Source organism: Panthera pardus, unplaced genomic scaffold, assembly GCF_024362965.1.
Source record: "Panthera pardus isolate Hobbes unplaced genomic scaffold, ASM2436296v1 HiC_scaffold_15, whole genome shotgun sequence".
Classification (NCBI taxonomy): Eukaryota; Metazoa; Chordata; class Mammalia; order Carnivora; family Felidae; genus Panthera; species Panthera pardus.
This window is the reverse complement of record NW_026526710.1, coordinates 5486789-5497257: the sequence shown is the minus strand read 5'-3', so window position 1 is coordinate 5497257 and position 10469 is coordinate 5486789. Positions and strand designations below refer to the sequence as shown.

General features: G+C 56.2%; 1 protein-coding gene across 5 annotated transcripts; it reads right to left on the bottom strand.

Annotated features, from left to right (window-relative positions):
* Position 1: 1 nt before the first annotated feature.
* On the bottom strand, positions 2 to 6818 carry CFAP73 (cilia and flagella associated protein 73). Of its 5 annotated transcripts, XM_019467394.2 has the most exons (8): positions 6603 to 6818; positions 4878 to 4992; positions 4255 to 4359; positions 3726 to 3926; positions 3000 to 3221; positions 2554 to 2712; positions 924 to 1009; positions 2 to 54 (listed from the first exon to the last, which is right to left on the bottom strand). In XM_019467394.2, the coding sequence occupies exons 1-7, from the start codon at positions 6656 to 6658 to the stop codon at positions 935 to 937; spliced, it is 933 nt and encodes a 310-aa protein (XP_019322939.1). In that variant the 5' UTR covers positions 6659 to 6818; the 3' UTR covers positions 2 to 54; positions 924 to 934. The 5 variants fall into 5 exon arrangements, with proteins under 5 accessions (XP_019322939.1, XP_053758034.1, XP_053758036.1 ...); XM_053902059.1 differs by having other exon boundaries at positions 8 to 1009; XM_053902061.1 differs by having other exon boundaries at positions 8 to 1009; positions 2554 to 2622.
* Between the last annotated feature and the right edge of the window lie 3651 nt (positions 6819 to 10469).

The window sequence follows — 10469 nt, the reverse complement described above, 5'->3', positions numbered from 1 at the left end:
CCGGGCGCCGTCATCCGTGAGGAGTGTCGTGCGGCCACGGAGCGCCAGCAGCCTCTGCCCAAGACGAGACATTTAAACGGTCTTTGAGGGCGCATGGGAGTTTGCCAGCTAGGTCGGGACGGCCAAAACCCGAGTTGGCGACCCCGCCACTGCCACTTCCCCGCGTTCTGGGTGGTTCCTGAGCCCGGAGGTGGCGGCCACACGGGTCCGAGCCCTGAGTGCCTAAGGCCCGGTGATGTATTTTTAATGTAATAAATCTTTATCAAGCACCCCCCGTGGAGCAGGAGCGCAGTCGGCCCAAGGAGCTGGAAGGGACAGGGGCCTGACGAGCTGTGAGGGCATGGGCTGGGGGAGGGGAGGGGAAGTGGGTGGGGGGCAGAGGGCTCAGCTGTTCCCCTCCGGCTGTGAAGGGGTTAACACGTCCCCACCGCTCGGCAGAGGTCAGAAGCTGTACTGGCCTCTGCCCTCCAAGCCTTGGGGTCCTGGGACGGTCAAGGCAGCCCCCAGCAGCTGGGTTCTCACCTGTGCCTGTCCGCAAGAGAGCCTTTGTGAGCAGGCGCCCCGCGAACGGGTGTTTGCTGTGTGGCTCTCTTGCCGAGGCTGTTTTACTCACCAAACACCCGCCTAGAATTTGCCAGAATTTGCACCAGGCTTCGTTCCAAACACCTGACAGACATCAGCTTGTTTAATGCCGTGACTGTCCTGGGAGGCAGGACCCGGTGCCAGGCCATGTGGTGGATGAGGGACTGGTGCCCCCCAGCTAGCCCACATTTATTTAGTTCTTGCTGTATACCTCTCATGCACTTCCCACGGCAGCCCCAGCGGGCACGGCCGTCCCAACTTTCCGGTGAGAGCCACTCAGCACATACCCCGCAGGAAGTGTGCACTTCCTTTCCAGGGGGCCCCCCTGTCCCCCTGCTTACCTGGGTCAGGGCTAGCAGGCAGGTGTGGGCTTGGCCTGCCCAAGACTGGCCAGCATGGCAGAGAGGTCCAGAATGAACAGCTTCACCTGGGGGTCCCCAGCACAGCCAGAGTCCCATCCCAGCCCCCGCGTATCCCGTCCCCACCCTCCACCCCAGGATGCTGCAACACAGGGTTTGGGGGTGGAGACCCCTATTAAAAGCCAGCAACGTGCTGGTTACCACGTAGGTAGGCGAACCTGCCCTAAACTGTTCTTGGTTCTTCGGGTCTCCGTCCCAACCCCCGAAATGATTTGTGGTTGTCGGCAGGTACCCTCATAGTTTCCTAGCTGGCTATCACTTGCGTTACAATTAAAAGTATTTTTATTTGCAACGATTCGTTTCCCCCCTTTTAAACAGATCGGGCATATTCACCGGTGTCTGGTCTGCTCTCCTCTCCAAACGCTCCCAGATTTTGTCCTAATTAAACTTATTTATTGATACGAACTTCATGAACGCCCATGGGTCCACTGCCAAGAGCTAGAGCTTGAATGAACTTATCTTTGGGTTCTCCCTTAGCATTTGTCACAGAGAGGGAAACTATATTTCTAACAAAGATAGGAGAGAGGTTACCCCTTGTCGTAAGTGGAGGACAACTGGAAAAATGCTACAATGAACACAAAACCCAGTCTCTGCATTCTGGTCGGCCGCTGTCGCCTCCACGGGGTGTGAGGCCCAGGCCCAGAGACCAGAGAGCACTACAGGGGTTAAAGGTAGAGTCGCCCCACAATGAGCCTTTCTCTTTGGTAGAATCGGGGTTGGTTGAAAAGGGACGGGCATTTGCCTGCTATGTCATAACTGAGCCTCTGTCCCTTCTGGAGTCGTGCACCGCAGGGTGCTGGGCCACACTTGGGAGAAGCGGAGACATCCATCCCTCTCCGGGTGTGGAACAAAGGTAGGCTCCCGGGGCCCCAGTTCCTGGCGTTTGGTTGGGGTCGAGGGTGCTGGGTGCAGGACAGGAGTGGCAGGGGCTGGGGTGCCTCCTTTTGTGTTTCTTCCGCTTAAAGGAACCATGCTCTGGGTCCCCATTAGGAACAACAGAGGGGTCCGAAACCCCCTCCCTCTGTAAACCATGTCACATATTCTGCAGCCTTGCAAACCTGAACGACTTGGGCCACAGTGCCATTGCTGGTGCCCTTGTGCAGAAAGACGAGGGCACGGCCCCGCCCTCCCTCTCCCTGGGGAAGCAGAGGCCTGTCCCTGCCAGGAGCAAGGGTGAGTCTCAACCTGGTTTCTTATTGACGTCACACTTGTTAATGCTGTCTGAGCCTGGGACGAAAGACAGACTCTTGGCCTAAAGTACAATATCGTCACACACCTCGGCCCTTGGGCGCAAGTGAGAGGCCTGGGACCCGGAGAGGGGCCTGGCGGCTTGCTTCTGGCCACAGAGCAGATGCCCCGCTGAGCCAAGACCAATCTAGCCGCCTAGGCAGGGTTCCCAGGTGGCCACAGAGCCCACGTCCCCCCCACCCCGGGGTGTGGGGGGGCTGGAAGCGTGTGCCCTGATCACAGAGGGTCATACTGAACCCGGAGACTTCAGGCCCTGTGAAGTTCTGAATCTGGGGGTTGGAGGGCACGTAAGGAGGGAGCGCACCTGCTCCAGCTGCCCCTCAGTGTCCTCGATGTCCAGGGCAGGGGGGTGCGTCTTGTGCCGGCACACTAGCTGGAACAGGTTGAGCGCTGCTATCCTAGTGCGTCCCAGGAGAAGGGTCTTCTCTGCCCCCGTGTTCTGGATCTGAATCCACTTGGATTCCTGCAGAACACCCCGCCCCCTTCCCCGATCAAGGTTTGGGCCTGCTGAGGAGGGTGGGGGGAGGCCCCTCCCTTCCCTCCAGTCTGGCGCGCCGGGGCGCCTCCGGGAGAGGAGTGCAGGAATTGGGCGTCAGGTTGGACTAGGACTGGCCTCCTGTGTCCGGAAGCGCGTTAGCGCAGCTCCCCTCCGGGGTAACCACTGCCTTCTGCTCTTAGCACTCGTGGCACTCCTCTCCGGAGGTGGGAGGCTGGGGTCCCGGGCGCCCACCTCCCCCCTCCCGGCCGTACCCAGCGCAGCGTGCGCTCCCTCGCGGCCTCCAGGCGCTGCAGCAGCTGCGCTCGCCGCTGGCCCTGCCCGAGCAGCTCGCCCTGCCCCGCGTCCCGCAGCCGCTGCAGCCGAGCGCGCGCCTCCTCCAGCTCCGCCAGCCGCTGGCGCTCCGTGAGCCTCAGCGCCGCCTGCATATCGACCAGGCCGTCGAAGCGCGCCACCAGCTCGGGGACCTCTTGGAACTAGGGTGCGGTCAAGATGGGGACTCAGCCGGCCCGCAGCCCCCTCCCCTCCCCTCGCCCTCCGGCCCTGCGGCGCCTCCTCGGTTAGCCCACGTGCAAAATGAGGGTATCGCACGGCCCCTACCCCAGAAACGAGGACTACTGTCGCCCCTCCCCACTCCAGCATAAAGCCTAGCCAACTTCACTGCCTGTGATTAGTATTAATTTATGGTTCCGTTCAACCGGTACCTATTGAGTGCCTGGGCACACCCCCTCCTTCTCCTGTGTGCCCCTGAGTGAGAGTTACCATTCTGAGCCTCAGTTTCCTCGTTTGTAAAAATGGGCGGGGGCACCCGGCTTTTCCCCCATGCGGTTGACAAGAACAGGACTTACATCACCGGGCGTTGGGGAGAATTCAGAGCAAACCTTGTCGCTGGCATACAGTCAGTGCTCAATAAGTGGTGATTCCTGGCATACAGTCAGCGCTCCAGTAGTGCACACCCAAAGCCTCCGCAGGGTACTCACCTCCGGCAGCTGCTCCCGCACTCGCCCCAGCAGGCGCGCGCAGGGCTCCAGGCGCTCCAGCCGGCACCGCAGCCGCGCGCGCTCCCGCTGCAGCTCCTCGAGCTGGGCCCGCAGCCGTCGGGCCTCCGCCTCCCGGCGGTCCGCCCGGAGCCGCTCCTGGGCCGCCCTCCGCAGGGCGCGGCTGCGCCGGGCCTCGGTGTCCTGAGGAGGCGGACGGAGCGGGGGCGACCGCCCTCGGGACCCGGGAGCCCGCGGGGCTCGCTGCTTCCACCGCCCCAACCCTTGGCGCGCCCAGCCGTGGTAGCAGCCAGGTGGCCCGTGGGCAGAGTGAGCAGTAGCTCTGATTTTGGTCCCTCTCCTCTCCCCCCACGCGTTTTGAAAACTCGAATACGACAGGCGGTGCGTGTGTATTTCCTACTCTACAACCTCTTGTATTAGCACACTTTTAAACTTCCCGAGCGAGGCTGCGCCTGCAGGAGAGAGACTCGGTGACCCGCTGACCTGCCTCCCCCCAGCAGTCTCCACCCACCTTCAAGAACTTGTCAAAGCGGACAAAGGACCCCTGTAGCTCCTGCTCCTTCTGTTCCAACTGTTCCCAGCGTTCTTTCAGCGCTGCTCTCGTGGTCTGGAACACCTGGGGGAGGGGAGGAGTGGGTGTCTGTGTGTTTGGGGGTCCAGGTTATCCAGAACTTCCAGGATCCCACTTATCTGTTGTTCCTGAGCTTGTCCGCACACCCCTGCTCGAACCCACCCATGGTTCCCACCACCCCCGATGAAGCCCAAATGCCCCCCGCAGCCAGCTTCCCTGTGCGTCCTTCTGGCCTCGTCTCACCTACTTCCTCTGACACTCTGCCTTCCAGACGTTCATCCACCTGTGTTTTGTCCTTGCCTTCCAGTTTTGCATGTGCTGTTCCCTCTGCCTGCTTCTCCTTCCTCACCCCACCCTCCTTTACTGGCCAAGCCGACTCGCTTGCCCTTTCCCAATCCCAAGACATTACTTCCTCCAGGAAGCCCTCCTTGACCACCCCTTCGTGGAGATAGAGGCTTCCTCTGGGCTCCCGCAGCGTCTTCTCAGTGCTTCCCCACCTGGACACTTGTGGTTTTTTTGGTCTGGGGTCCCAAAACGTCTCCGGGACTGCAGTGGAGGCTCACCTCCTTCTGGGCCTGCAGGCCTCGGTCTGCGTCTACCAGCTCCTGCCTCTTCTCCAGGAGACGCAGCACCGGCGGGAAGTGGTCCACGCTTTGCTCCGGGATCTTCCTGGAGGAGCTCCAGGAGGAGGCAGGGATGAAGGAGGCAGAGGGTGGGGCCCCCAACCCCCCCCCCCCCACTAGTGCCTGAAATACCCCCATTGGCCCCACGCTAGCTGCTGAATTTATTGAATTCATTCAATAAATTGTACCGAGCACCTACTCTGTGCCAGGCATCTTTCCAGGCACTGAGGGGTGCAGGTGTCAGAGCATCCGAAGCGGGCTCCGAGCTGACAGCGGAGAGCCTGATGCGGGGCCCGAACCCACAAACCGTGAGATCATGACCTGAGCCGAAGGCAGTCGCTTAAGCACCTGAGCCACCCAGGTGCCCCCCTTTTTTTTTTTTTTTTGAAAGAGAGAAAGTGTGCACACAAGCGGAGGGGCAGCGGGAGGGAGGAAGAATTTTTTTTTTTAAGTTTATTTACTTATTTTGAGAGAGAGAGAGCGTGCATACGAATTGGGGATGGGTAGAGAGAGGGGGAGAATCCGAAGTAGGCTTCAAGCTATCAGCGCAGAGCCTGACACGGGGCTCAATATCACGAACCTGAGCGAAAATCAAGTCGGTTAAGGAGGCTCAACCGACTGAGCCATCTAAGCGCCCCAAAAGGAAATCTTTCAATAGGGAGATGAAAAAGTGTCTCAGAGGAGACTCTGAGGTCGTCTGGGCAGAGACGCGAAGGGCAAGGGGGAGTGAGCATGTGGACACCTGCAGGGAACAGCCATTGCGAAGGCCCTGAGAGGAGGATCTTGGTTTGTGGAAGAGCTGGAGGCTGCTGTTGGGGGGCAAGGGCCGTAAGAGAGGCAGGGCAGCCGCCGGGGGACCGGTGACGGGGTTCCGGGATAACACAGAGATAGTGTGGTGCTGGTCAGGTGGTTGTAGGGGAGAGGCGAGGAGGGTAGGTTCCGGCTACAGCGTGAGAGCAGAGCTGCTGCCGTGATTGGAGGTGGGGGGAAAGGAGAGAAGGATGAACTCAGAGCCGGAAGGCGGGTGCTGGTGGAAGTCTGGATGGGGCGCAGGGGAGACCAGCTCCTTGCTGCGGCCAAGCTGCGTTGGGAAGGCTGTTCGGCCTCCCTCAGACGTCCCTGGGAGGGCTCCAGGAGGAGGCTGGGATCTGGAGGCATGCTCTGGGGGGGGGGCGGGGGGGGGCACAGTGCTGCACACAGCCCTCCACGGCGCTGTGTAGAGAGCAGAAGGGAGGCTCCAACAGAATGTGCCGGAGGGCCTTCCCGGCACCGGTCCGGTCCAGACCGACACTGAGCTTGGGCCCCTCGGTCACTGCTGAGCCCAAAGCAGGCACCCGGCAAGCTTCCTCTACTCCTCCTTTAAAGCGCAGAGCTTTGCAGGGATTCCCATCTCAGTGCAAAGGATCGAATCGCAGCCGGATGGCAGCCAGGGGTGGGGATCCGGAGCAGAGGCTGTTAACCCAGCTCTGCCCTAACTAGCCCAGAGACCGGTTTCCTCTGAGCCTCAGTTTCTTCCTCTGTGAAGTGGGGACGGTGATACCCCAGCAGGAGTTGCCCAAGGAAGCCAGACGCTTCACCACCAGACGGTGGGCGAGAGGAAGGCACGGGTCATCCCGCCCGCTTCTGCCCTCCTTCCAGCCCTCCCTGCCATTCCAAGACACTCACGCAGGCAGTTTCTCTTGCAAGGCCAGTCGGAAGTATTCCTCCCAGGGCACCGCCATTGTGCCGGCATTCACCCCGGGCTTTCTTTCCACGGATGGAGTTTTGCCCCAGCCCAGGGGGCCCTGGGGGCTTCTGATGTTCTGATGGAGGGCTGTGTGGCAGCGGGCTCTGTGCTCCGAGAAGGCGGCCACCTAGCCGGCCTTGGTTGCCGGGGCAACCAACCACACAACATTCCACGGGCCGGCCTGAGGCCTCAGGAGTCCATCCTGGGAGGGGAGAGGGCAGGGGGCCGCCCAAGGCGGGTAGGGCGGAGAGCAGACTCTGCCTATTCCAGAGACGGCTTTAAGTCCCAATGTAAACTGGGGTGCAGTGGAGAGGAGGTGGGTCCTTCAGCCAAAAATTTACCCATTTGGTGCCGCATGTCTGGTCAAGCCTCTTCCCGGCCGGGTGGGATGGGACGGGACGCCTCGATCATGGTTGTAACGGTTAGTTGTCTGTTCAAAGAGTAATTATTGGGCACCCACTGTTTGCCAGGTCCTGGGCAGGGCTATTCACTCCCTGGCAAAGTGCCGAGGGCCTACTACGTTCCATCCCTCCGAGGGTCAACACCTTTTGCTGGGGATGGGACTACCCTGGCCCAGTCTCGTGGAGCTCCCAGTGTGGTTAAGGGAGATCAGCACCACCCAGGGGAGGCCGGGCTGGAGGAGCCCCAGATTTGGGGGATGGGGAGGAGCTGACATACCTTGAGCGATTACTGTTGTTCAGGCACTGTGCTAAGCGCTTTCTATGCAATGTCTAAGTTAATTCCTAAAAACGGCACCCTGGGGGACGGTATTAGAGAAAAGCGCCCAGACCAAAACTGCAGATACCCATGGGTCCTCCACCCAGAAATAATACACGCTAGCATCTCATCGTCTGTGCTTTCGATCGTTTTATTTTTCTATTTTAAGTAATTTTTTTCATGTAAAGAAATATATTTTCTCATTGCAGAATAACACTGTTAGGAAAAACCATGCTTATAATGCCTACATTGCTTAAAGCAACTCCTAAGCATTTTGTCTGAGCACATTTTTATTTATTTATGTTTGTTTGTTTGTTTATTTATTTATTGTTTATTTAAATGTTTATCTATATCTGAGATAGAGACAGAGCATGACTGGGGGACACAGAATCGGAAGCAGGCTCCAGGCTCCGAGCTGTCAGCACAGAGCCCCACACGGGGCTCGAACTCACAAACAGCAGGATCATGACCTGAGCCGGAGTCGGACGTTTAACCATCTGAGCCACCCAGGCGCCCCTGAGGGCATATTTTTAGAAAGGAGCTAAAATAATGTACATTTTCTCTTGGATCATTTTGCATTAAATTGCACATATATCTTTCTGCATACGTTGACGTGAAGTTATAAGCTACACGACCTAATTTTTTTCTTGGTTTAAAAATATTGAGGTATAATTTACATAATGTAAAATTCATTTTTTTTTTTCACGTACAGTTCTATGGGTTTGGCAAATGCAGAAAGTCATGGGTCATCACCGCCACAGTCAAGGTACAAAATGTTTCCATCACCCCCAAAAGTCCCCATGCTTCTTCATAATTAACCCTTGTCCCCACCCTAGCCCCTGGCAACCGCTGACCTGCTCTCTATCCTGATAGTTTTGCCTTTTCCAGAATTTCAGAAATGGAATTCTATACTTTGTAGCCTTTTGAGTCTGGCTTCTTTAACACAGAAGTGTTCATTTGAAATTCATTCCTGTTGATGGGTGTATCCATAATTCATTCTTCTTCATTGCCGAGTAGTATTTGATTGTATACCATGGTTTGTTTATTCAGCCTCCCGCTGGGTCATTTCTGGTTCTGGGCAATGACAAATAGAGCCTGTGTATTCATGGACAGATTTTTGTGTGAACATAAGCTTTCATTCTGCTCTGTATAAATATGTAGGAGCAGGATTGCTGACTCATATGGTAAGTATGTGTCTAACTGAAAAACTGCAAACTTTTTTCAAAGTGGCTGTACCAGTTTTAAAAAAATAAGTTGCTTTTTTTAAAGTGTATTTATTTGGGGGTGCCTGGGTGGCTCAGTTGGTTGAGAGACCGACTTCGGCTCAGGTCATGATCTCACGGTTTGTGAGTTCGAGCCCCGCGTCGGGCTGTGTGCTGACAGCTCAGGGCCTGGAGCGTGCTTCGGATTCTGTGTCTCCCTCTTTCTGCCCCTACCCAGCTCACGCTCCGTCTCTCTCTCTCTCTCTCTCTCTCTCTCTCCCTCCCTCAAAAATAAAAAAAATTAAATAAATTAAAAAATTGAAAAAAAATTTTAAGAAGTAATACAGACAGATCCCATATCCCTCCACCCGGTTTCCCCCGATGGTTCCATCTTGCACCTGACCGCACAGTATCACAACCAAGAAATTGGCATCGATACAATCCACAAGCCTTAATCAGATCTCCCAGTTTTACATGCACTCATGCGTGTGTGTATTTAGTCCTATGCAAAGTTATCACATGTGGACCCCTGTGACGGTCACCGTCAAGCTGCAGAACATTCCTCGCTGGGATCCTTCATGCCGCCTTTTGATAGCCAGGACCCCTTCCCTCCCTCCTGCCTCCCTAACCCCTGGAGACTATTTATCTGTTCTCCATCTGCATAGTTTTGTCACGTCAAGGATGTTACCTAGGTGGAATTGTACAGTATGTAACCTTTGAGGCTGGCTTTTTCACTCCGCTTTGTTCTCTGGAGACCCATCCTACTTGCTACATGCATCAGCGTTTATTCTTTTTGATCGCTGAGTAGCCTGCTGCGGGATGGATGGCCACAGTGTAACCATTCAGGTAGAAGGACATTTGGGTTCTTGGCAGTTTGGGGCTCTCCCGAATAAAGCCGCCGTGAGGATTCACGTCCCGGTTTTTGCGTGAACGGAAGCTCTCACTCCTCTGGGATCGATGCCCATGAGCATAACTGTTAAGGAAACTGCCATAGTCTTTTCCAGAGTGGCGGTACCGTATTCCCACCGACAATGCACGAGTGATCCGGTGTTTTGTTTTTTCTTCATCCTCGCTATTCTCGCCACTTTTGTTTTAGCCATTCTGATAGGTGCAGTGATGTCTCCTTGTGGTCTCCTTGCACTTCTCTACTGGCTATAATGATGAGGAACATCTTTTTGCGTACTTCTTTGCCATCTGTGTCTCCGCTTCGGCCAAATATCCGTTCCGCATCTGTCGCCTGTGTTCTAATGAATTGTTTTTAGCCGTTGGGTTTGGGGAACTTCTTTATATATATTCTAGATACACGTCTGGATGTGCCAGATAGACCTCTGTTGCGTATTTTCTCCCAGGCTGTAGCTTGTCTTTTCAGTCTCTTCACGTGGTCTCTCGCAAAGAACAGTTGTAAACGTTGACGGTCCGATCTGCTGCTTTTTCCTTCGTGCGACGTGTCACGCCCAAGGCAGGACTTGAACTCGGCCATCTGGACGTGGAGCCCACCTTCTCAACTACAGCACTTCAGATACCCTCGAGCCCGTCTTGGATCTCTCCCTCCTCAGGCTCCATTCCCTTCCTTTCCTGTTCGGAGGGTGTCCTCATCTTGAAGCTGCTAGGCGTCCTTCCCTTTTTAATCTCTATTCCCTTAGAGGCGGTTTGTTTGGGTGTGTTGGGCGGGGGGGGGGGGGGGGTGGGAGGACAGATGTTTATTGAGCACTTACTCTGTAGCAGGCACCGTGTGAGGACACAACAGTGGTTAAGGCAAATCCTGCCCACATGGGACATACAGGCTGATGGGGAGGTCAGAGGCCTCAAATGACTGCAAATATGTCATTATGCTCTGGAAGGCCTAGGGGAAGAAGCCCAGGGTGTAAGGAGCAGGGAGGGAAGCCT

Coding starts and splice junctions, on each gene's coding strand:
- CFAP73 (XM_053902058.1), bottom strand. CDS start 6,658: ATGGCGGTGCCCTGGGAGGAATACTTCCGACTGGCCTTGCAAGAGAAA. Junction 3,927..4,254: donor GCTTTGACAAGTTCTTGAAG/GTGGGTGGAGAC, acceptor CCGCCTCCTCAG/GACACCGAGGCCCGGCGCAG. Junction 2,713..2,999: donor GGGAGCGCACGCTGCGCTGG/GTACGGCCGGGA, acceptor GGTGTTCTGCAG/GAATCCAAGTGGATTCAGAT.